This window comes from Kogia breviceps, chromosome 13, assembly GCF_026419965.1.
Source record: "Kogia breviceps isolate mKogBre1 chromosome 13, mKogBre1 haplotype 1, whole genome shotgun sequence".
In the NCBI taxonomy this organism is placed as follows: Eukaryota; Metazoa; Chordata; class Mammalia; order Artiodactyla; family Physeteridae; genus Kogia; species Kogia breviceps.
This window is the reverse complement of record NC_081322.1, coordinates 42,070,586-42,097,443: the sequence shown is the minus strand read 5'-3', so window position 1 is coordinate 42,097,443 and position 26,858 is coordinate 42,070,586. Positions and strand designations below refer to the sequence as shown.

The 26,858-nt window shown below is 43.5% G+C and overlaps 1 protein-coding gene and 1 pseudogene across 2 annotated transcripts in view; one reads left to right on the top strand and one right to left on the bottom strand.

Moving 5' to 3' along the window:
• Positions 1-4,745: 4,745 nt before the first annotated feature.
• On the bottom strand, positions 4,746-5,004 carry LOC131768057 (V-type proton ATPase subunit e 1 pseudogene; annotated as a pseudogene).
• A 6,355-nt stretch (positions 5,005-11,359) lies between these two features.
• SLC22A16 (solute carrier family 22 member 16) overlaps positions 11,360-26,858 on the top strand; it is a 33,966-nt gene continuing 18,467 nt past the window's right edge. Inside the window, exons 1-3 of one of the 2 annotated variants that reach the window (XM_059083601.2) lie at positions 11,360-11,469; positions 20,936-21,415; positions 24,322-24,439. In XM_059083601.2, coding sequence (XP_058939584.1) covers positions 11,402-11,469; positions 20,936-21,415; positions 24,322-24,439 — 666 coding nt within the window. In that variant the 5' untranslated portion in view covers positions 11,360-11,401. The remainder of the gene's footprint in view (positions 11,470-20,935; positions 21,416-24,321; positions 24,440-26,858) is intronic. The other variant, XM_067011250.1, reaches the window with a different exon arrangement.

Below are 26,858 nucleotides of genomic sequence, written 5' to 3'. Positions count from 1 at the left end.
CTTAAACAGATTGCTTGTCCTCTGGGTGTTTCATTTTTCTTATCTTAGTACGGAGATGAGAACAGCATTGATTTAGAGAGCTGTGAGAAGTAAATGAGATAACTAACGTTAAGGTCTTAGCATAGTAACTGGCATATAGCATATATGTCTATCTATCTGTCTATCTCTCTCTCTATCTAAAGTTTTTATGTAAAGGATCATATCTTCTATTCATGTTGCCTCCTCATACAGAGCAGACACAAGTAAAACACGTATCTATTAAGTGAAGGACCAGTCTTACAAATATCCACTCTCTTAAGCCTTATCCCAGGCTTCTACAGCAAATGACCAATTACAGCTGCTTGAGGAAATGAAAGAGTTGGAAGCAGCAGGATAGAGGTGGGGGGGAAGGAAGAGGGAAGATGGGGGTCAGGAAATAAAAGCCCCTTTCAGGGAAGAGTATTGGGACTTCCCTGGTGGTCCAGTGGTTAAGACTCACCTTCCAATGCAGAGGGTGTGGGTTTGATCCCTGGTCAGGAAGCTAAGATCCCACGTGCCTTGTGGCCAAAAAAGCAAAACATAAAACAGAAGCAATATTGTAACAAATTCAATAAAGACTTTAAAAATGGTCCACATCAAAAAAAATCTTAAAAAAAAAGTTATCATAAAAGCAGCGAAGGTAATAAAAAAACAGAATTATTTTTGTTCCTTAGACCACCCCTTCCTTCATCCCTTATTTGTCTTCTCTCAGTGGACATCAGGTGAGATAGCCAATGACATAGGCTCCATTATCTTTTGGAATTATGCAGCATTACCAGTCCAATCCTCCTCCTATAAGTGGGTATGAGGCAGTTGTGCTGCAGTGGTGGCAGCAGCTGCACCTGCAGTGGCAGCAGCTGTACCTGCAGTTGCAGCAGCTTGCTGACTTCTGGGCTGCAACTATGGTGGTGTGACCGTGAAACAAATATTCAAGCTGTGGCCCCTGACTCCTCCTCCAGCCCTTCCAACAATATTGAAAGCATATAATCCCTTTTATTGTATCCCTCTCTTCTTGAAACACCTAGAGAGGTTTCTGTTTCCAGCACTAACTTCTGCTTTATACATATAAGATATTTAAAACAAGCATATTAATATTAGTTTTAAAATGTTAGTCAACTTAAAGTTTATTTTAAAATATATTTATAAAATTATGATATATAGATACAGAAATTATCGTGAAGATGATCACCAATTGCTGGATACTAAAATTAAGGAGACACTGGGCTTCCCTGGTGGCGCAGTGGTTGAGAGTCCGCCTGCCGATGCAGGGGACACGGGTTCGTGCCCAGGTCCGGGAAGATCCCACATGCCGCGGAGCGGCTGGGCGCATGAGCCATGGAGCTGAGCCTGCGCGTCCGGAGCCTGTGCTCCGCAACGGGAGAGGCCACAACAGTGAGAGACCCGCGTACCGCAAAAAAAAAAAAAAAAAAAAAAAAAAAAGGAGAACACTGATCTCAGTTAACACTCATAACCAAGTTGGCACTATTATTACCTACAAGAGAAAACTTTGAGAGGTTAAATGACTTGCCCAGGATCACACGGGTACTAAGTGATTGTTCTGACTCCACCTTTTTTAAACTGGAGAAAGGACTTGGAACTTCATTCAATTGTCATCAAGGATCAGACATCAAGCAGCACCTGAGCTGTGTCCTGAAGAATTAATTGATTTAGCCAATAAGTTGGGGAGGCGGGGAGGGATTTCTAGGCTGAAAGAACAGCACGAGCAAAGGGATGGTGGTGTGAATGAACATCCCTCATCACAGGATCCAATGGAACCTTACAATTCTGGAGAAGAGGGACATGACTGGAAGTGATGCTTGAGAGGTAAGCAGGGATCCAGTCCTGGGAGGCCTTGGAGGCCATGCTGAGGAGATGAAACAATTCTGAAAGCCAGGGGGCCATGGAAGGATTTTACTGATGGCATGGTCTATTTACATGGGAATTTTAGAGAGGTCATTCTGGTAATCTGAGGTGTGATGGGTAGAGTTGTCCAGTAGAGAGTTGGAATAAGGGGCTAGAGCTATGGGAGAGCAATGGGCTGGGGGAGTCTGTAGGTAGGTGATGAGAACAGAAACCATCTCTCTTTGCATGGTTGATGGTCCACATTGAACAAGACAGTCCACATTGGGATGAGGGCTGGTATCTGGAGGCTGTGGGACCTCAGGACATCAGAATATTTTCTCACATGCCAGGGACCCTAAGTCACCCAATCTAACAACTACTCTTAGATTTAGAAGGATGCACGAACACTGTTTTCTCTTAGGCCCCTTCCTTTATCCCCTCCCTATCTGCCCATGTCCCTTCCACCCCCTGGCAGAAATACATCCTCACTGTATTTGTGTTAAAATGACCTCATTGTATTTCTAAGATGGAAAGTGTGCTGTTAGTGGGCTCCTCTTTAGGAGAACCCAAGACTTGTCTGAGTGGTGGGTAGTGTTTGAGCCAGGCCCTTTTAGTTTCCTTCCATTCATTTGTGGAGAAACTTAGGAAACTGCTTAAATTTTGTTTCATTATTCCCTATGTTTGGATTATGTCCATTCAATCATTCAACACGTACTTACTGTATTCAGTCATTCAACACACCTGCTATATGTCAAAGTTCCTGCCCTCATGGAGATTATATTCTATAGTAGTAATAATATACATATATGATATAGTAGTTATATATATATATATATATATATATATATTAGGTTGAAGAAAAATAAAATAAGGTGGCATGGTAAGGGGCTAGAGTGACCTGACTTCAGGTCACTGAAGTAAGGAAGCGGCCATATGGCTCTTTGAGGAAAGAGGTCTTGGGTGGAGGAAATTGAACTCAGAAACAGAGACTAGATTTGTGGTTACCAGGGGCAGGGGGTGAGGGTAGGGGTAGGGAAAAATGGGTGAAGCTGGTCAAAGGGTAAAACTACCAGTTATAAGATGAATAAATTATGGGGATCTAATGTACAGCATGATGAATACAGTTAACAATACTGTATTGTATACTTGAAAGTTGCTAAGAGAGTAGATCTTAAAAGTTTTCACCAAAAAACTATGTGAGGTGATGGATGTGTTTCCTAACCTTACTACAGTAATAATTTTGCCATTTATACAGATATCAAATCATCACATTGTACACCTTAAAATTACACAACGTTATATGTCAATTATATCTCAGTAAAGCACGGAAAATAAAAGTTACAGGAAAGTTTCCAGACTGTGGCAGGCGGGGCGTGATTTTTTTTTTTTTTTTTGCTGTTGTTGTTTTGTTTTTGGTTTTGTCCGTGCTTTGCGGCTTGTGGGATTTTAGTTCCCCAACCAGGAATCAAACCCAGGTCTTTGGCAGTGAGAGCGTGGAGTCCTAACCACTGGACCACTAGGGAATTCCCTGTTTGGTTTTATTGTTGTGGCTGTTTTATTTGGGACATAATCTTTTTTTTTTTTTTTAAACATCTTTATTGGAGTATAACTGTTTTACAATAGTGTGTTAGTTTTTCCTTTACAACCAAGTGAATCAGTTATACATATACATATGTTCCCATATCTCTTCCCTCTTGCATCACCCTCTCTCCCACCCTCCCTATCCCACCCCTCTAGGTGGTCACAAAGCACAGAGGTGATCTCCCTGTGCTATGCGGCAGCTTCCCACTAGCTATCTAATTTACATTTGATAGTGTATATATGTGGGACATAATCTTAAATTGAAAAATAAACAGAAAGTCAAAGTGGAAAACAAAAAAAGGAGTTTTGAGGCAGAAGGAATAGCAAGTGTAAAGTGCAGGGACCGGGGTGTGTTTGCTGTGTTAGAGGAATGAGCTAGGAGGCCAGGGTGGCTGGAGTGAAGAGTGGTTGAAAAAGAGAGGTAGGAGATGAGTCAGAGAAGCAGCCAGGGTCATGGAAGGACTTTGATTTTATTCTAAGTGTGCTAGGAAGCTGCTGAGCAAAGGAGTGTCATGATCGGAATTATATATATATATATATTTTTTCCCATAGAAAGCAGAAAAATTATTTATTCCAAAAGACGGCAGAAATAAGAAATTCATCCTGAAAATAAACTTTGGTATAATTCTTGTGAGACAGATTTTCCCTCTGAACATGTTCTCCTACTGACTGCCCCACTGGAGTCTTACTGTATATAACAGTTTTCAAACACTTCACTCATTCTCATGTTGTGAGCAGGCAGGAGCCACCTTCAAATCCACAGGATCCAAGGAGATAGTAACATTATTTCTCAGAAGAACGTCACTTTCTATCTCGGAAGAGTACCTAAACATTTTGTGGAGGCAGCACAGTTTAGATTAAATAGGCACATCATTCATCAAAATGTAAAGAAGGAGACAGGAAAAAATACTGCATTCTAGAATAAGATACTCAACTGTGGGGCTTCCCCGGTGGCGCAGTGGTTGAGAATCCGCCTGCCGATGCAGGAGACACGGGTTCGTGCCCTGGTCCGGGAAGATCCCACATGCCGCGGAGCAACTAAGCCCGTGAGCCATGGCCGCTAGGCCTGCACGTCCGGAGCCTGTGCTCCGCAATGGGAGAGGCCACAACAGTGAGAGGCCCGCATACCGCAAAAAAAAAAAAAAAAAAAAAAAGATATTCAACTGTGGTGTGAATGTTTAAGGCAGCTGATGGCCAAAGTGGGCAAGTCAGGGAAGGTGGTCTGGGTATGGAGGTGCTTTTGCATCTAGAGGAGTTCTCTTCGTGACCTCAATGACTGAGCCCTGGCGAGCAGGTCTTCTTCCTCAGGGCCAATGATGTTTGAGGTACCTACCAGATGGTTTCATTTTTCAACTGTGGTCCAAAGAGAGGGTTAAGTTGGGCCGGAACTGCAATCAGCCAAAAGAGAGAGCAGCAAACTGAGCAGGTCACCAACATGGTGATGATAATGATGATAACTCCCCAGTTGGGACCCTTAGGGATGAACCAGGGCACCAAGAAGCCGAGGAAACCCTAGAACACACTCATCACAACGAGAGGCACTGTGAAGCCAGTATTCACCATGGTTGCTGCGGGAGGTGTCAGCCCCTGCCCCGCCACCTCACTTTGGTCCCATCCGGAAGTGTCAACTTGAATTATATTTTTCTGTTGCCTGCTGTGTGGGGCAAGTGAGGAAGCAAGGGGACCAGTTAGGAGGATGTTGCATAATCTAGCAAGGGATGATGGTTTGGATAAAGGGGTTAGCAGTGGGGGTGGAGGGAAGTGTTCAGAATCAAGCTCTATTATAAAGGCAGAGCAACTAGAATTTTCTGATGCAAAAGGATGTGGAGTGTGAAAATGGGAGAGGAGTAAAAGAAGACACCAAGGGTTTTGGCCTAAGCAACTGGGTGAAAGTGGTGCCATTTACTGAGGTGGGAAGTTCTGGAGAGAAGCAGGATTGAGGGTGGCCATGGCAAGTTTGAGGTGGCTTTTAGATAGGTGATGGAGACATGGAGAAGGTAGCGGTATTAACAAGTCTGGAGTGCTGGGATGAGGTCAGCTTGGACATATAAATTTGGGAGTCATTAATTAAGTTTTGAAAGCCATAGGACTAGATCACGGGTTGGTACGCTTTTTTCTGTTTGCCAGCAGAAGGGCAAACAGAAGGGCCAGATAGTAAATATTTTAGGCTTGTGGGTCATACAGTCGGTCATAGCTACTTAAGTCTGCCACTGTAGTATGAAAGCAGCTGTAGGTAATCTATGAATGAATGAGCATGACTATGTCCCAATAAAACTTTATTTGTAGAAGCAAGTGGCAGGCCAGATTTGGTCCATGGACTGTAGTTTACCAACTCTTGGACTACATGATGCTACTAGGGAGAGTGTAAAAAGAGAAGAGAGAGCTCAGAGCCCTGTGGCACTCCAACATATAGAGAAAATGGGAAGAAGAGGAGAATCGAAGAGACTGAGATACAGAAAGTGGCAAAGTAAGAGGAAAATCAAGAGACTGGGCTGGCACAGAAGCAAAGGAAGATGTTTCAAGAAGGACAATATGATATTGTGGTGCCAGTAAACACTGTGAAAGATTTTGAAATGAGCGCCCCTGCCACCCGCCTGCCAAATAGAATGCCTGTCTAGTATACCCTTTAGGGTTATCTTCATCTTTCATTGTCTTTGAGCTATTTTATAACTTTTTAAGTTGTGGAAAACTGATCATAACCAATGATTCTTATCCACAGAAATGAATTGCAGCCTGTGGAATGCAACTGATTGCACTGGTGGAATGCAATTACCCTGTGGATAGACCAGTTCTGCATCTATTTGTAAATCTCTTCTAGCATTCCTTATTACTTTAATACTTGGGCTTCACTGAATTCTTCTTTGAACTGATTGTAACATCTTATTAGTTCCCTCATTAATTAATGATAAAAGAGGGGCTTCTCCGGTGGCTCAGTGGTTAAGAATCTGCCTGCCAATGCAGGAGACACAGGTTTGAGCCCTGGTCTGGGAAGATCCCACATGCTGCGGAGCAACTAAGCCCGTGCACCACAACTGCTGAGCCTGCGCTCCAGAGCCCACGAGCCACAACTACTGAAGCCCACGCACCTAGAGCCCATGCTTCGCAACAAGAGAAGCCACCGCAATGAGAAGCCCACACACCGCAACAAAAGAGTAGCCCCCCTCGCCGCAACTAGAGAAAGCCCGCACACAGCAACAAAGACCCAATGCAGCCAAATAAAAATAAAATAAATAAATTTTTAAAATAAAATAAAATCATTGACGTGTTCATTGTATGTTTGTATGCGAGTCATGATTTTACCTTTTAAAACTATTTTTGGGGGCTTCCCTGGTGGCGCAGTGGTTGAGAGTCCGCCTGCGGATGCAGGGGACACGGGTTCGTGCCCCGGTCTGGGAAGATCCCACATGCCGCGGAGCGGCTGGGCCCGTGAATCATGGCCGCTGAGCCTGCGCGTCCGGAGCCTGTGCTCCGCAAGGGGAGAGGCCACAGCAGTGAGAGGCCCGCGTACCGCAAAAAAAACAAAAAAACTATTTTTTAACGGTGGACATTGAGTAAAATAAGGGTTGAAAACTGACCATGGAATTTGGCAATATGGAGATCATGGTGACTTTGATAAGAGCTATTTTGGAGAAGTAGTTGTAAAAGATTGGAGCAGATGCATAAAACTAAATGATAAAGACACGTAGGCACAGGAAAAAGTAAATAGACCCATGGAACAGATTTAGAGAGTCCAGAACAAACCCACATGTAAATAGAAACTTTATAGATGACAGAGGTGAAAATGCAGAGAAAAGGATGGAATATATTCAATAAATGGTGCTGGGACAATTTTTTACATGTATGGAAAAAACCAAAATTGGGGGCTTCCCTGGTGGCGCAGTGGTTGAGTCCGCCTGCCGATGCAGGGGACACGGGTTCGCGCCCCGGTTTGGGAGGGTCCCACGCGCCGCTGGGCCCGTGGGCCGTGGCCGCTGGGCCTGCGCCTCCGGAGCCAGTGCTCCGCAACGGGAGAGGCCGCGGCGTTGAGGGGCCTGCGTACTGCAAAAAAAAAAAAAAAAAAAAAAACACCAAAATTGGATCTTTACCTCAAATCAAATCATCTGTTCCAGTGGCTTTAAGACCTAAATAAGAAAAGCCAAAGGCTAAAACTTTTAGTAGAAAATAGAATATTTTTGTGACCTCATGGAAAAACAAAAAATTTAAAACAAAATACAAAATCACAAATTATAAAGGAAAATATTTATGGATTTGACTTAATTAAAATTAAAAAATACCACTTCCGAATCATCAAAAAACACCATAAAGAGATTGAAAATACAATTATTCCTAACACTTATCATATCTGGAATATGCAAAAAAGCCCTTACAAATAAAAATAAATAAAAATAACCTAATAGAAAAATGTGCAAAAATATGAATAGGCAATTCTCAGGAAAGGAAAACCAAATGATCAATGAAGATATGAAAAGATGTACAACCTCAGTACTAATTAGGGAAAGGCAGATTTAAACTCCAACATAATACCATTTCACATCTCTGAAACTGACTAATGTTTAAGGGTCTGATGAAACAAGTATTGTGACTAAGGTGTGGGGAACTTTTATAGCCTCCGGGTTGGAAGACAAACTGGTATGACCACTTTGGAGAGCAATTCAGCAATATTTAATAGTTGATGTATGTGCCTTACAACACAACAACTCCATTCCTAGGTATATACCTTAGAAAAACTCTAATATATGTACATAGGTACTCTTTATAGCAGTATTGCTGTAGTAAAAATCTGAATACAATCTGCACGTCCATCAATTAGAAAATGGTTAAGTAAATTGTGGTTTGTTGGAACAATGGAGTACTAAATAATAATGAAAAAGAAATGAACTAGAGCTACACATATTAATATGCATGAATTTCACAAACAAATATTCAGAGGAAAAATCAAGTTGCAGAATACATGCATGTACCTAGATTTTAGTGATATATCTTGCACAATTTTTTGTTAGATTTATCCCTAAATATTTATATTTTCAGTGCTATTAAAATGTTTTCTTAAATTTCAATTTCCAGTTGTTCATTGCTAGCATATAGACATACAATTAATTTGTTGTATATTTATCTTGTTATCATGCAACTTTGCCAAAGTCACTTATTCTAATAGGTTGTTTTGGTTATTTTTTTGTAAACTCCATCAGATTGTCTGCATAGATTATCATATCATCTGTGAATACAGACAGTTTTACTTCTTTCTTTCCAATCTGGAGAACTTTTTCTTTTTCTCTTTTCTTGCCTGAACCCCCAGTACAATATAGTGGCAGTGAGAGTGGACATCCTTATTTTATTCCTGATCTTAGGGAGAAAGCGTTCAGTCTTTCAGACATTAAGTATGCTATTAGCTATGAGTTTTTTGTTGATGGCTTTTATCAGATTGAGGAAATTCCCTTCTGTGATATTGTGATATAATAAGAAATACATATTCCATCTTAATTCTCAGTTCCTGACACAGAGCTCCTAAAGCCCTTGTAAGTTCCTGAGTGATAGGGGTGATAGGAGGATCTGTTGTTATCATATTTGGTCTTAATTCCCAGTTCCTGACACAAGAGCTTCTAAGACCCTTAGAATCTCTAGAGTGATAAAGGTGTCTTTCTGGTATGGTAATTAGATGACAGGTGGCTGGAGGCCCCTAGGTAACTTAAAAATGGGAGCTTGTTTCTAGAAAGACCAAGGCAGGCATTAGAGAGTTGGAACTTTCAGCCCTACTTTCTGACCTCCCAGGAAGGGAGAGGGGCTGGAGTGTGAGTTAATCACCAATGGCCAATGATTTAATCAACCATGCCTGTGTAATGTAACCTCCACTGAGACTGAGAGAGCTTCTGGGTTGGTGAACATATGGGGTGCTGGAAAGGTGGTGTGCCTTCCGTGCTCCTTCCTCCGTACCTCGCCCTATGTATCTCTTCATCTGGCTGTTCATCTGTAGCCTTTATAATACCTTTTATAATAAACAGGTAAATGTAAATAAAGTGTTTTCCTGAATTCTATGAGCTATTCTAGCAAATTATTGAACCTGAGGAGGGGGTAGTGGGAACCCTGATTTTCGTCAGTTTATCATAATTACTGGAAGCCTCGGACTTGTGATTGGCATCTGAAATAGGGGACAGTATTGTGGGACTGAGCCCTCAACTTGCGGGATCTGATACTAACTCCAATAGTTAGTGTCAGATTTGAATTACGTTTAGGTAACCCAGCTGGTACTTGGAGAGTTGGAGAACTGGTTGTTGGTATGAGCAAAACCCCACACATTTCATGTCAGAAGTGTTCTACGGGCAGAAACAGATCATGATACCTTCTATTCCTAGTTTGTTGAGTGTCTTTATTATGAAGGGATGTTAGGTTTTTTGTCAAATGCTTTTTTTTTTTTTTGCATCTATTGAGATAATCATATGGTTTTTCTTTTTTAGTTTGTTAGTATGGTGAATTTTATTGATTGATTTTCAGATGTTAAACCACTCTTGCTTTCTTAGGATAAACCTTACTTGGTCATGATGTATTGTCCTTTTTATATAAAGATGCATTCAATTTGCTAAACTTTTCTTAAGAATTTTTTATGTCTATCTTCATGGGGAATACTGGTCTGTGGTTTTCTTATGTCCTTGCCTGGTTCTGGTATCAGGATAATACTGGCCCATAGAATGAGCTGGGAGGTATTCCCTACTCTTCAGTTTTCTTGAAGTGCTATGTGCAGAATCAGTATTATTTCTTCCTTAAATGTTTGGGCCTGGGGTTTTCTTTGCGGGAAGGTTTTTAACTACACATTCAATTTCTTTAATAGATATAGGGCTATTCTGGTTATCTGTTTTTTTCTTGAGTGGGTGTTGGTAGTTTGTGTCTTTCAGGGAATTTGTCCATTTTATCTATGTTGTGCCATTTCTATTTGGTGTAATTAGAATAGCAGATAAAAGTTCAACTTTCCCCGTATCTCCCCCCTCCCCCCAACACGTGTACGTCCCCAGCATTTCCAACCTTAAAACTTTCTAGTTAGTAAGAATCTACCTAATTAACAAAAATCCATTCCAAATTGTTTATTACTTAATGGATTAATCATTCCAGGAGCATTTGCATTTCAAAAGAAAATAGAATTATTCATAGCAAAAATAAATCATTAATGGTGTTATTTCAGGCTTTGTGACAAGTAAGTAAGGGAAGTACTTTGGGAGATGCGCTTTCCTCTTTTTCAAATCCTCTTCAAGTACAAGTTTGCTATTTTCACTATTCTGCTTAAGTTTCTACCCAGGGAGTTAGTTCCCTTTGTCCTGTGGTTAACATAAGATATTTCACACAGCTCTGCAAGATCCTGTCACTTTTCAGGGTCATCAGAATCCATTCTCTATGCCCTGCTCTTGTACATCCCTGTCCTGGCCCTCAAAAGGGTGGACTTCTCTGAGAAAGCGGTATTTGTGCCCAAGAGTGGAGTCCAGAAATGTGCCTATAAAACCAAGTGCTGGGGTAGACTCAAGCACAAGTTTGAGAGCCACAGTTTTAAGACGCGCAGCTCCAGACCGAACCCCGGCCTCCGCGTTCCCGCCTTGGGCTGTCGGGCGACCACCTTTACCCAGGCACCGGCGCTTCCCTCGAGCGGCGACCCAAACGGACGTGGTGAGTGTCCAGGGTCTGATGGGGCGGCGGGGCTGGGCGCACCGTGCTACGGCGGGCTCCGGGAGCACAGCGCACTGCGAAAGAGGCGGAGGCGGCGAGGACGCTCGATGGGAAGAGAGAGGAACAAAGCCTGGCCCCGCGCGCGGCTCGAGCACTTTGACGCGCGGGGGACGCAGAAGCCGGGGCGGGCCGAGGCGCGGCGGGCGGGGGCCGGGTAGGGTTGGGCTGGGCTGGGCTGGGCACTGTGCCCGTAGCCCCCGGCTCTAGGCGAGCCTCGCGCGTCCGGCTTAGGAGCGCGGGGCACGGCGGCAGCATGGGGTGCGGCAGCGTGGGGTCCGGCAACTTGGAGCTGATTTTTGACAGCGTGGGGCACTTTGGCAGGTAGGGAGTTGGAGTGGGGGTGAGGAGGGAGGACGGTGCCGGGGGAGTGGAGCGGGAGCCGAGTCGTGGGAGGCGCTGGTGGGGTCTGTTTCTCCCCGTTGCGACGGGGTTCTCGCGCTGAGCTCGCGGTCCGAAAACATTTCCATCCCTCCTTTCCCAGAGAAGTCGGCAGGCCTGCGTCCTGACTCCTGGCCCTGGCTGGGCTCATCCTCTCGAACTCTGGCGGCGGCACCTCCCCAGAGCAAGCAGGGCGCGCTGGGGCTCGCTTCGGGAGTGGTGGGTGCACGGCTCGTCCGGCGCGCCTACCGCTTGGCAGGTGGAACCCGGGGCGCGCCGTCTGCGGGTGCCGGCGTCCGGAGCCCCGGCTGGAAAGCCAGCTCGCAGGAGTAAAGGAATGCGTGTTCTTGGCGGCTCATTTCTCTAATCGGCCAAACGGGCTCCTCTTTCACTTTACCAGAAGACTGCTGCCCCGCCCCGCCCCGCCCCGCCCCGCGGTAGAGTCTCCCTCAGTGCCTGGCAGGTATTGAATTGCTCCAGAAACAACCGTTAGCGGTTGTTGTTTTGTTTTGTTTTGTTTTCCGTTTATAGAAACCTAATGTGTGCCAGCTACACAGTGCTTTATTTGATGCCCACGGAATCTTGCAAAGGGGGTGAATCCTTATCTTAATGATTGGGAAACTGAGGGACCCACAGGTCCCTCAGTCTGTGGGTCAAGGACCCAAAGCTACGGCAAGGTGGGACCTAGGTTTAACCTTGGTACGATTGTCACCCTCTTTACATTTGTCAAATTAATTTAAAAATAAAGTGTATTCATTCATTCATTCATGGAGAAAACACTTCTCTGTCTGACCTGGAACGTTTTGGGAGGAGAGGTAGCCCGGTGAGGGGCCGTACAGCGTGCGGATCAGACGTTGGGAGCTCAATCGGAATCCTGGCCTTCCACTCACCGCGAACGTGACCATGGGAATACCGTGCCTCAGGTTCCTATCTGCCAAGTGAGAATTATAATCATTCCTGCCTTTAGCTCCCTCCCAGGCTTGTGGTGAAGAGATGATGATGTGCCGTTCTCCAGGGTGGAAAGTTGCACAAATGTTGGTTATGATTCCCAGTGTCCACAAAAAAGAAGTGGTGGAGCAGGCAGAGGAGGGGCAGGAGGTCCCAGCTCTCCCCTGCTTCCTCCTGACACCTGCATTATTGAATGCTGAGTTGTGCCCGGCTCTGTCATAAGTCCTTTGTACATGTTACCTTCTTTAACCTTCACTACGGTCCCATGATATCGGTGGCATCACTCAGTTTACACATGAGAAAACCAGGCCTTGCGCCTAAATCACAAATCTGTTGGTAGCAGAGCAGAATTGGACGTCCATTGGCCTTCACAGCCCATGCTGTCAACCGTGGTGCTCTCCTGAGCACCCATCCTGGGACTCAGCCAGGTCCTTCATGTAGACCCCTCGCCCAATATTATCTCGTCTTATCCTCCTTGAAGCAGAATAGCATGGAGATTACAAAATCAGCTCTGGGGATGGATGTCTGAGTTCCGATCCTGACTTACCAATTATGAACTGTATGGTCTTGGACATTTGACTTAACCACTTCCTAATCCGTAAAATGGGGGTAATAATAGTACAACAAATGTTTATTTTCAGGACTCCACCTTCAGCCTCTCATTTCATCCTCACAGTAACCCTATGAGGTAGTAGTTACTAATACCATTCTTTCCCCATGTATTTTAGGGATTAACTAAGATACTTAGGTGCTGTAACAAAAAGATCCCTCAGTTAGGGTCTGTTCCTCTCTGGTAACTGTGCAGGGAAGGTCGTGCTCCATGGGGCTGTCCAGGGACCCAAGTGGGTGAGGCAGCTGCGCCATCCACAGCACCGGGGGCAGCTGCTCCGTGTCCTCACCCACGTGGTCAAACGGGGCTCACCATGGCGGGAGAAGGGGAGAATGGATTTTGAGAGACATCTCTTAGCCAGCCACAATAATGTATGCAAAAGTCTTATCATTCAGTAAGTTCTCAATAAATCATGGCTATTATTATCACCTGAGTCCCCATCCTGGTGGGAAGGGTAGATTGTGAAAGCTCCTTGTAGGAAGGAAAAGGGTAACAAGTCAATGCTTAACAGCAGAAGGTGAAAATAGTGTGAGCATATCACAGTACCCATATTTTCTCTGGCATTTGCTCTAATTGGTCTCTTTATTGTTTATAAGTAGAGAGTTTATTGCATATTATTATTACTTAGTCTTAAGGAAACCTAGTGAAAGTGTTAAGCAGAAAACCCTAATTATTTCTCATTTCTCACTGGTCATTTGTAAGGTGAGGAAGCATTATCCTAATCACCTTTAAGAGAGGAAAGCGGGACACCTAAGAAGAGTTAGGTTTCCAGGACTTGTCCTGAAGCCATATTGAAGTGACAGAAACTTCATGGCTTAAGTCCCATGCTAGAGGGAGTTGAGGAAACCAAGATTCAGGCATCTGTGTTGGGGGATCTAAGAACCTGGATCTTTGAGTTATCTTGGGATAAAGCGAGAGGTGGTTTAAAATTTCAGAGTTGGAATGTTGAGCCTTGTGGCTGACTTAATCTATGGATATAGGTACTGGTGTTTTTTCCCCCCAATATATGAACCTTTCAGGTTTAAAAAAAAATTTTGGCTGCGTTGGGTCTTCGTTGCTGCACACGGGCTTTCTCTAGTTGTGGTGCGCGGGGGCTACTTTTTGTCGGGGTGTGTGGGCTTTTCATTGCAGTGGCTTCTCTTGTTGCAGAGTGTGGGCTCTAGGTGCGTGGGCTTCAGTAGTTGTGGCACAGGCTCAGTAGTTGTGGCATGAGGGCTCAGTAGTTGTGGCTTGTGGGCTCTAGAGCACAGACGCAGTAGTTGTGGTGCATGGGCTTAGTTGCTCTGCAGCATATGGGATCTTCCTGCACCAGGGATCGAAACCTTGTCTCCTGCATTGGCAGGTGGATTCTTAACCACTGCACCACCAGGGAAGTCCCTTAGGTTCTTTTTTGACTTCACCTTATGAACATCATAACAACTACCACTTTTATGCAGCTACAGTATGCCATAGTGCTTTCCATGTATTAAACTCTTTACATTCCCACAACAACCCATTTTTCACGTGAGGAAACTGAGGCTCAGAAAGGGTAAGGATCTTGCCCAAAGACCCAGATGGTAAGTAACCAGAGACAACATTCAAACCGTGGCAGTCTGGCTCTGGATCCATGCTCTTAACCACAATGGGATGACATTAGTTATGCTTCATTATACAGAAAGATATAAATCTAGGACCAAAAGTAATCTTCTTCACCTGTCACCCAGATAGCATGAGTCTGTTTCCTGGGGGTTCTGATCATCTTTGCTTTTCCTTGCCTCTGGGTTTCCTGTCTATTGTGTCTGTATGACTCTTTTTCCATTAGTGTTTCTCTCCAGCTGTGGGCACGGTGATATGTTGTGTCTCTGTTGTTCTTTTTTTTTTTTTTTAATTAAAAAAATGTATTTTGCCCACACCACGCGGCATTGTAGGATCTTAGTTCCCTGACCAGGGATGGAACCTGAGCCGCCTGTAGTGGAAGCGTGGAGTCTCTAAGTCTGTTTTTCTGAAGGGGCCTTCGGCTGGGGGGAACACCTGATGGACAACAATCTTTATAAGGGACAAAGTGATATGTTAGAATGCTAGACACCTAAGGAAGTAGGGTTTTGTTTTTCTCAGGAAGTTATCCTTGTAACAGGGAAAGGGAAATTCAAATTGAAAGAGCGCTCAAGACCTTCCCAACACATAGAAAGTATAATTATATGAACTAGCATGGTTTGTTTGGGGACTGCTAGGTGGTTTATTATTTATGGAGTATAAAGTATGAGGGTGAGAGAAGGCCAGTGAGGGGTACACTTACAGTCATCCACAAGAATATTTTTGATGTCGTGCTAAGCAGTTTGGGTATTAGGATCACTATGAAGAATGGAAGGTGCATTGGAGGGGCAGGAGTTGGGGCAAAGAGACCAGAGAAGACCCCGGTAAGAGCCCTGGTGGGAGATAATGAGGGTCTGGACCGGAGCAGGGGCAGTGTGAACAGCTAGGATAGGATAGTTTTAACCGGTGGAATTGATGGGACCTCCAGGACCTAAGGCATGAAGGAGAAGTGGGAAGGACCATGAGGGCACCCCCATGCGCTGCCCCTACCCCATATTTCTGGTTTGTGTGGATGGAGGTGCCCTAAACTCAGAAGCAGTTACACTCCAGGTGGGGCAGGCTTGGGACTTAGGTACTGAGATCCATTGGAGACTCTTAATGCACATTCATTGTGGGAATTCCAGGTCGAGACATCCAATAGGCATTTGGGTAAATATGTATTGTTCAGGTAAGACACCTTCTTGTTTTTGTTTTTGTTTTTAATTTTCTTTACTAGTTTTATTTCAGAAGAAGCCAATAAGTGGTATTACATTGGTACATTAATGATAGAGGCTTGATGGACCCAATTTAACACTTTTATCATTGTAATCATTGTTTTAGAGTAGCTATAAAACAGAAATGCTCATACTGTATACGTCTATACACTCCTATATATATCTTTTTTTTTTTTTAATGTTGGACCATAGTTTATTCCTGCAAGTCACATTGAAAAGAAAAAACAGCTAACATGGAGGTGGTGGGTGTATGCTGCTGTTAGAATCTTGCACCACTAAAGTTCTCCATGGCACAAATTATACCCCTTTTGTTGTCATAATAGATATACATATATTTTTAAAATTTAGAAGTGCCAGTCTTTTTTTTTTAAACATCATTATTGGAGTATAATTGCTTTACACTGTTGTGTTAGTTTCTGCTGTATAACAAAGTGAATCAGCTCTACGTATACATATATCCCCATATCCCCTCCCTCTTGTGTCTCCCTCCCACCCCTCTAGAAGACACCTTCTTGTCAGTATGGATTGGGTGGCCAACCAGGGCTGCAGTCTAGATGATAGGCACCATGTGGACAGATTGGGTGTGCCTTGGCAGCCATTGCAATCACACCTCAGCAGGGGCATTGCTGAATACTTTTTCCTCTCCCTGGGTCTTGCAAATATAAGACTTCTAAATTGATGTATTATGTATATACAGAAAAGTGTGTACCCTAATCTACAACTTGATGAATCATCATAAAATGAACACATACGTGTTACCACCCCAGATGACCCCTTCTCATGCCCCCTTTCTCTCCCCCAAACTCACTACTATCCTCACATCTAACACCATAGGTTAGTTTTGCCTGATTCTAAACTTTGTATAATTGGAGTAAAAAATCACGTACTCTCTGTCTGGCTTCTTTTGCTCAACACTGTGTGACATTCACCCATATCGTATGTCACAGTAGTTTGTTGATTTTCATTGCTGTGTAGTATGTCATGGCATGAATATTCCACAGTTTATTCATTTACTGTCAACAGATATTTGGATTGTCTCCAGGTTGGGTTTATTATGAATAGTCTTTGTTGTATATGACTTTTGGGAGCTCATGTACACATTTCATTGGGTATTTCCCTAGGAAAGGAATTGCTCTGTTACCTGAGTGTGCATGTGGTCAGCTGCCAAACAGTTTTGCAAAGTGGTTGTAATAAATTACACCCTCGCAAGTTGTTTATGAGACTTCCAGTGACTCCACAACAATTGTTAAGTATTTTGAATGTAGAACGTTGTGTCAGCATATGGTTAAACCAGGGAATTCGATTTTTCGGAACGGGAAGCTTGCTTGCTTGTTTGCTTATTTATTTCTTTACTTATTTATGGCTGTGTTGGGTCTTTGTTGCTGCTTGCGGGCTTTCTCTAGCTGCGGCGAGCGGGGGCTACCCTTCCTTGCGGTGTGTGGGCTTCTCATTGCGTGGGCTTCTCTTGTTGCGGAGCACGGGCTCTAGGGCACGCGGGCTTCAGTAGTTGTGACATGTGGGCTCAGTATGTGGCTTGCAGGCTCTAGAGCACACACTCAGTAGTTGTGGCGCATGGGCTTGGTTGCTCTGCGGCATGTGGGATCTTCCCGGACCAGGGCTCGAACCTGTGTCCCCTGCATTGGCAGGCAGATTCTTAACCACTGCGCCACAAGGGAAGCCCCTCTCCTGGGAAGCTTTTTAAGCTTGTACAGAGTCCTGGATCCCACCTCAGGCCTCCTGAGGGTGGGGCAGAGAAGACAAATCCTAGCTTCAGAGGCCTGCCAGGGTAGGTGCTCTGTTGCGGGGACTGTGTGTGAATGGAGAATGAGAATAAAACACTTGTGTGACTCTGTAGAGAACTCTAGTGACAACTGTGGGGTTCAGGTTGGCTGGGGAAGGACCTGAGGCCAGGAAGGTGGTGACAAACTAGAGAAGCTGGTGGGATTCAAAGACTGGAGCCCTGGATGGTGCAGGAGGTGGGGTGAGTGGGAGGAACAGGGGAAGCTGGGAGGATGGGAGGCTGTAGTCAGAGAGCAAAACGTGAGCTTTTCAGCAGTGGAGCTGCTCCAGGTGATGAGACTACTTAGGAACCAAACCCAAACGCCTTCAGGGGCAGGCAGGTAAACTTCAGACCAACAAAATCTGTCTGCTGTTTGTGGGGGCTGTGTTGTAGTTTGCAGTGTTGGAATTTGTGGGGTGGGGAGGAGTCAAAGACTTACAACAATGATGTATGTTACATTCTCAGTCATACTCGTATAGGATTGTTATTATAGGATGCCTCTTAGGTCCCAAACAGGATTTGATTGCAAGAGGATCTGGTGCCCAAGTCTTCATTGCCTCAGTGTCTGGCAGTCAGACACTGGCCCACCACAGACTCCACTGTGTAATGATCTGGACAGGGTGATTCTCCGTCTGTTCTAGACACCGGGAGCTTGCCTTTAGTGAAAGACTCCATGCTGCCCTTTTCCTCTGGCATCTCCCAGGCAGCATTTATAACTTTTACCATAATTTATATAACTAATCTCCTGCTGGAAGACATTTAAATTTCCAGTGTTTTCCTGTTACAGACTAAACTTGTACATTAACTTTGGGAGAGTTGATATCTTTCTGATGTTGAGTACTTGTTACTCCAGGGAAGTAAAGAATAAAAATTACTCTCAAGAGCAGATGGAAATACCCATTAGTCTAATATCTTTCAGTGTAGTAGAGATGCTTAGGTGCTTGATTTTAAAAAAGGAATTAGTAAATCTGAACTCTTTTCTTAAGTAAGATCAGCTTTCCACTTTATTTACATGAGTAATTTGCTAAGCAAAGATTGACCAGTAAATTTCAGGTCACTGTTGGTTTCAGTCTGTAAATTTGGAGACCCTACATTTACTTTTAAAATTTTGAATAAACTTTTAATTTTTGGATAATTTTAGAGTTACAAAGTAGGTGCAAAGAGAATAAGGAGTGTCCCTGTGTGACCTTCACCAAGTTTCCCATTGTTAACACTTTATATTACCATGGGATATTTGTCAAAACTGAGAAGCAGACATTAGTACATTACTATTAGCTAAACTCTAGACTTTATGTAGATTTCATCAGTTTTTCCAGGAATGCCCTCTTCCTGTTCTAGGATCCAATCCCGGGTACCACATTGCATTTAGTTGTCATGTTATCCCACTCTTCTCTGGTCTATGGCAATTTCTCAGTCTTTCCTTGTTTTTATGACCTTGACACTCTTCAGGCGTATTGACCAGGCAACCTGTAGAATGTCCCCCAATCTGGGATTATCTGTTGTTTTTCTTATGATTAATCTGGGGTTATGGTTTTTGGAAAGAAGGCCACAAAGGTGAAGTGCCTGTTCATCACATCATATGAGGGGGAATGTGATATCCATACAACGTCACTGAGGATGTTAACCTTCAACATTCGGTTAAGATAGTGTTTGCCAGATTTCCCCACTGTGAAGTTTCCTTTTATCCTACTATGTTCTTTGGGAATGAGTCACTAAGTCTAGCCAAGGGGGAAAGAGTGGGAATTAAGGTCCATCTTCTGTAGAGAGGGAATATCTACAGGTATTAGTTGGAATTCTACTGTAAGAAAGATTTCTTTCTTCTTTCTTTTTTCTTCATTCGTTCAGTCATTTTCTTATATAAGTATGGTGTATTTGTCAGGGTTCTCCAGAGAAACAGAATCAGTAAGAGATAGATTGATATACATAAAGGTAGGAGGAGATTTATTATAGGAATTGGTTCATGTGGTCCTGGAGGTGAGAAGTGCCACAATGTGATGTCTGCAAGCTTGAGACCCAGTGCTATAATTCAGTCCAAGTCCAAAGGCCTGAGAACAAGAGGCTGGTGGTGCAAGTCCTGGTCTCAGTCCAAAAGCCCAAGAACCAGGAGTGCCAGTGTCTTTGGAGAGCAGAAGATGCATGTCTCAGCCCAAGCAGAGAGATCAAATTCGCCCTTCCCCCACCTTTTGTTCTATTTAGGCACTCAACAGATTGTGTAATGCCCACCCCCATTGGTGAGGGCGATCTTCTTTACTCAGTCACATGCTAATTCCCTCCAGAGTCACCCTCACAGACACACCAGAAATAGTGTTTTATCAGCTGTCTGGGGATCCCTTAGCCCAGTCAAGTTGACATGTAAAATTAAACATCATAGTATGGGACATCATATCATATCATATATCCCCAAGTATTAAAAGGATTGTCAGTGCAGGCTGTTTTTCAACAGGTTAAAAAAAAAAAATGACACGAGTGCTGACTAGATCTGATTTGCCTTCTAAATGACATAGCTGTGAATGCATTTTATTCAAAAGCTATCAGCATGTGTACTGGTGGAGTTCAAATAATTTGAAATGTTGTGAAACTAATTTTATTAATGGAGCTAGTGGGTGAATGGCACTTTCACATTACCGTGCTACCTCAGGTTTTATCTTGACACTTGGAAAGAGCTTGCTTTGGCTTAAGATAGACTGAATTTATCTCCCAGCTCTTAATTCTGTGCTCTGAGCAAGTCACTGGCCTTCCCTGAGCCTCAGTTTCCCTCTCTGTAAAATGGAAATTAAAACTACGTCATGGAATTCTTAAAAAATGTTTTATTTTATTTTATATTTTGGATTGTACTGTGCTTTTTATTTTGTTGCTCATATTGTTTCAACTTTGCCCTTTGGGAGCTCTTTCATACTGGTTCCTCTGTCCCCTTGACATGCCACCACGTTTTTTGTATTTTGAGTACTTCCTTACTTTCTGATACTGTAAGATGCTCCAGGCTTATTTTGTATTCTCCCTGTCCTGGTCTTAGAATCAGACATTTTTCCTGGTTCCCTTTATTGGAGAATGATATTTAGAACCCAAATCTGGGCACGGATGTGCTTGTTGCTATTGGGATATCATCGCTTTTAGGCCCTGTTGACAGATATATACATCTATGTATACACACATATCTATAATTATTTCTGTGTTTATCCCTTTATCCAAGCTAAGGCATAATGGAGACCTTTCATATTTGCATATGTCTTTTTTTAGCCCATGGGCCAGATATAATAACTTGATTTTTTTTTTTCCTCTTTGCAGATACCAGATATTCCTCTATTTTATATGTGCCTTCCAGAACATCTCTTGTGGTATCCATTACTTGGCTTCTGTGTTCTTGTCAGTGTCCCCACAGCATACTTGCAGGCCCCCAGGCAATGTGAGTCGGGTTCTTTTCCAAGATATCTCTAGTTGGAGGTTGGAGGACATCTGGACCCAGTTTTCCATAGGCCGTGAAGATCACATCATAGTGCAGCTACAGGACGGTGAGATTTGGGAGCTCACAAGCTGTCACAGGTTCCGGAGGGATGACAAGTCGAGTTTGAACTATGATTATAACGGCCATAAGAGTAGTTTCCCTTGCTTGGATGGCTATATCTATGACAAGAGCAAGTGGCGCAGCACCGTGGTGACTGAGTGGGATCTGGTGTGTAACCGAGAATGGTTTGGAAGGCTGATCCAGCCTACATTTATGCTTGGAGTCCTGCTGGGAGCGGTGATCTTCGGCTACCTTTCTGACAGGTAAAATGAAATGTTTAGTATTGTTGCATCAGTGTAGGGTTCATTTTCCTATGTGATTTTCTTAGGGGACAGGGAATTACATTCAAAACTGTAGTCATTTTCATACCTCCTATCTAAATTCCTTGCTGATCTGTTATTTAGAGGCACAAAATAACATAGTGTTTAGGGGGTGGGTTCTGAAGACAGTCTGCCTGTGTTCTGCCATTTATTAGCTGTGGGACCTGGGTGAATTGCCTAACATGTGTTTCAGAATCTCATGTGTAAGCTGGCAATGAAAATAATAGCGCTCACCTCAGAGGGTTATTGCAAAATTAATACAGAAAAAATACCTTGGACACATAACCACTCAGTAGGTACATATAACCACTCAGTAGTGAATTTTTTTTTTTCTTTAAATAGACTTGCTTTTTAGGAGGATAGTCTGGTCCTAAGCAATAATATCTATGAAACTGTGTGATATACCAGCCATATTTTAAAGAAATACACATTAAAATGAATATGTAGCTCTTAAAATAAAGCAAAGTTCATCTCTATATGGGCATGGACCACACTTTTCGTATCTGTCCTAAAGTCCAGAGATGAACTTATTTATTGGTCCCCATAATTGTGAGTTTGACAGGTATGTGCTGGGTACTGGGAACCTAAAAACAACTGCTTAGGTCAGAAATCCCTGCCCTAAGGGTGTGCTAGTCAAATGGGGCCAGCAAACACGTCCAAATAAAAATTATAGGGCTTTGTTTTGTCCAGGGCCATACTAGAAGTAAAAGCAATGGAGGCAAAGACTGTGGAAGCCTAAAGGGAGGAGTACCCAGGTCTTTTCCCCCAACACACACGTCCCGTCCAGGAGGTGGCATTTGAATAATGAAATTGGAGCAGAAGTGGAGTCTAGTTATTATTTGGTGATTGAAGTTATGTTTCAGTGTTTAAGAATCTTCTGCTTCATAACTGTCTTCCTGGGAAGTGTGGAAGTTAGGGTGTCAGTGGGGAGAGGAACAAAATAGGAGATGAAGAGGTAGATATTCCCTTTTGGTAAGTCTGTCAGTGGAGGAACTGCAAGATGCAAGGTAGCTACCAGATTGATGTGGGAGCAGAGAAGGCTGAGGCCATGAAAGTGACAGTTTCCAGTTTGCTTGCATACTCTCTGCTGCACGGGGCAAGCCTGTTGGTCGGACTCTCAGGACTGTATTTTTTTTTTGCCTTACAATTATCTGTCAGAGACATCTCACAGGGAGAAAATATCTGCAAATCACATATCTAATGATATGATATGATAGTCTAGTATCTAGAATATATAAAGAACTCATAACTCAACAATAAGAAGACAAATAACCCAATTTAAAAATGGACAGATGATCTGGATAGATATTTTGCCAAAGAATATGTACACATGGCCAAAAAACACGTATAAAAATGCTCAACATCATTAATCATTAGGGAAATGGAAATCAATGCCACAGTGGGATAACCCTTGCCCACTAGAATGGCTATGATCAAAAAGACAGGCAACCGCAAGTGTTGTCAAGGATGTGGAGAAATTGGTGGGATTGTAAAACTGGGGCAGCCATCCTAGAAAACAGTTTGGCAGTTCCTCAAAAAATTAAACATAAAGTAGCTTATGACCCAGTAATTCCACCCCTAGGTATATATCCAAGAGAGTTGAAACATAACTACACAAAATCTTGTTCGCAAATATTAATGGCAGCATTATTCATAATAGCCCCCACAGTGGAAACAATCCAGGTGTCCATCAACTGATGAATGGATAAACAAAAGGTGGTATTAGCCATTCAATGGAATGTTATTTAGTCATAAAAAGGAATGAAGGACTATAACAGGGATGAAGATTGAAAACATAATGCTTAGTGTAATAAGCCAGGTCATATATTGTGCAACTCCATTTATATAGAGAGTCCACAATAGTCAACTCTATAAAAACAGAAAGCAGATTAGCGGCTGTCAGGGGCTAGAGGTAGCAGAGCATGGGGTATGATGACTCCCGGGTGTGGTTTCTTTTTGGAGTGATGAAAATGCCTTGGAACTAGATAGTCATAAGAGTAGCGCACAACTCGGTGAATACACTAAAAGCCACTGAATTGTGTACTTTCAAAGGCTGAATTTTTTTTTTTTTTTTTTTTTTTTTTCGGTATGCGGGCCTCTCACTGTTGTGGCCTCTCCCGTTGCGGAGCACAGGCTCCGGACGCGCAGGCCTAGCGGCCATGGCTCACGGGCTTAGTTGCTCCGCAGCATGTGGGATCTTCCCGGACCAGGGCACGAACCCGTGTCCCCTGCATCGGCAGGTGGATTCTCAACCACTGCGCCACCAGGGAAGCCCTCAAAGGCTGAATTTTATGGCATGTGAATTACATCTCATTGTTTTTTGAAGTCTGCAGGCATATCATTGTTATTTGTTTGCTTTCTAGGCAAAGAAATGCACTTCCCAATTATGAAAATATAGGGCAAGTAAGCAGCTTGTTCTAGTAGCAGAATGTAGCAAGACTTCTGTTTTTAGAGGGGCTTAGTAAGAGTTGTTTCCCCTTGGTGGGCTGAGGCAGCCCAACAGGGAAGACGATCCAGCAGGTCACAGAGCAGGTCCTGACAGTGAAAGGACAAATCTTCCCTCTGCTTGCTCCCAATCTCAGGTTAGGTGGTCCTTTGGGGACCACCCAGAGTGATCGAGTGTGTACATTAGCAGCTCAGGTGGAGGCCAGTCCACTGAAAAACTGGCCTCTTGAAGAAATCATGTGTTAACGCATGATTTGCTCAAAATAAATGAATAACAACAATCAAATATTGATACATAAGCTATTAAAATATAGGTAGCACTTATCTTTCATGAATTAGAGTGGATGTTTTAAACTATTGCAGCCACACCTTGCTCCTTCCTCTGTGTAATTCTTATTTTTCAGGGCAGGAAGACGACTTGTCTTGTGGGCCACAAGCACCGGTGTATTTTTGTTTGGCATAGCAGCGGCATTCACGTTTGATTATTACAGCTTCATAGTCACACGCTTCCTTCTTGCTATCGTGAGTTGGGTTGTTGTTGTTTTGTTTTGTTTTGTTTTGCCTCTTTAATTCCACTGCAGGACTTTTTTTTTTTTTTTTTTTAATTTGCGGTATGCGGGCCTCTCACCGTTGTGGCCTCTCCCGTTGCGGAGCACAGGCTCCAGACGTGCAGGCTCAGCGGCCATGGCCCACGGGCCCAGCCGCTCCGCGGCATGTGGGATCCTCCCGGACCGGGGCACGAACCCGTGTCCCCTGCATAGGCAGGCGGACTCTCAACCACTGCGCCACCAGGGAAGCCCAGGACTTTTATATTAAACCTTAACTCTCTTAGTCTTGTTCATTTAGAATCTAGTGAGAGAGATCAAGGACTAATCTTTGTTCACTCCACTGCAGAAGTCTTTCTGTAGAATATTAGTGTCCTATGCTTAGAATGGAACTCATTAAAATGAAAAATTGTTGCTTAGTAGGCAGAATCTTTACATTTGACATGATGCTTGACAGGTGATTCACGTTCCAGGATTACTAACAGCAAGGATTTGTGGAACATCACTTCCACTTGGCATTGTACTGGGGATTCTAGCTGATACTATAAAGCAAAAGAGAGAGAGGAGACAGGGAGAACAAGAGGGAGAGAGGAAGGCATAAGGGGAAAGAAAGAAAAAAAAGTCATTATTTGTAGCCATTACAAATAATTGCTACAAATTATTTTACTTCTGAGCAATTGTATGGGTCTAGTCAGGCTTTGTATGCATGAGCCAAACAGAAGGTTCAGGTGTACTGTTAAGAAAGTCACTTGTATAATGTGCAGGAAGAATGAAAACAAGAAGGCATCGGACATTTCTGTTACGGGGAACAGGGGAGTAGAGTGGAAAGGGCATGAGTTTGAATCCCAGCTTTGTCATGTATTGGCTTCTCAACTGTATGACCTTGGGCAAATACCTTATCCTCTTCAAACCTTAATTTCGGATCTATAAACTGTAGAAAATAATACCTGCTTCACTGGGCTGTTACCAGGATTCAGTGAGATTCATGTACGCATCCACAGTTCAGTACCTGGCACGGAGTGGGAACTGCCTACAAGGGTGTTATTACTGGAAGTGGACCAGAGAGTGAGGAAGCTGTTTCCACACTTGGTGAGGCTTCCAGAAAGCTTCCAAACTACCAAACAACAGCAGCAGTGATTCTGTTTGGAGGTCACTGGCCAAGGATAACCGAGTGAAGTTTTATCTTCAGGGAGAGCTTGTGATCTTGCTGAACACAGAGCAGGGCATGCATCCCCTCTCACCAGAATGGATGATCCAAGGGTCTGGGGAGAAGCCAAGGACTTCAATCTCAGAAGAAGAGGTCACTGCATGCCCTCAGAGGGCAAGGGGGTGTATTCTCTTTTGGAGTCTTCATCGATGGCTGGGAAGGGTTCCTAGAAAGCCACACAGATGGCCAAGGATAGGAGGATGCATTAAAAAAATTTAGGAGAATTGAAGGTGTTGCATCTTTAAAAAATGTATATATATATATATATATATATATATATATATATATATATATATATATATATATGAATGTAGAGTTTTTAATACAAAAGATAACGACCAGCAGTTCTGTCTCCACTGAGGACAGAATAAGAGGAAATGGCTCTGTAGCTACAGGGTGAGATTTGATAAGAGACCTTCTGGTGAGAATGATGGTACAACAGAGGCACAGACAGGTCTTGAGAGGGTGTGGAGCCCTCTTTTGGAAGATTTAAGAGGATAATTCTAAAAATATCTGTTTCGGTCTTGCAAAATACCATGAGTTGATTTCCAGAGCCAAGCAAATGAGACAGCCACCCATAGAATACCTCTGTAAAATGTGGCCTTAATTTTCTGTGGCTCCTTCCTTTGGTTTTTATGGGAAATGTATTTGTAATACAATTTTGAGTAGGGAAGATGCAGGCAGATTCATTCACTCAGCACATTTATGGATCTGCCTCCAGAGTGTAATGCTAAGTAAACCTGACAAGGCTGTTTCAATAACCCTACATCATAGAGGAAGTCAAGACACTGACGGGCCATTTAAAAAATCCATACAATGTTGATGATGGAGGACTAACAGTGGAGGGGGTCCCGCAGCGGGGGATGGGATGGGGAGTCTGGAGAGTCAGGGGCTTTTTAGTCTGAGGGGTGGGTGAGAGAAGAACCTTCCAGGCAGAGGCAGCAGCAAGTGAGAAGGCCTTGAGATGTGAAGAAACCGAAGGTCCCGAGGCCTGGAGAGTAGACAGGAGGTGAAATACATGATAAGGCTGAAGGCGAGAGAGAGAGAGAGAGAGGACTAGGCAGGGCCTTGTAGGATGACAAAGAGTTTGCCAGGTTTCCAAAAGGCAATGGGAATCCCCTGAAGGAGTTCAGTGAATTCAGGGGCGAAGTGGTCATTTTGGCTGCTATGTTGGGGGTGGGGTCGGGGT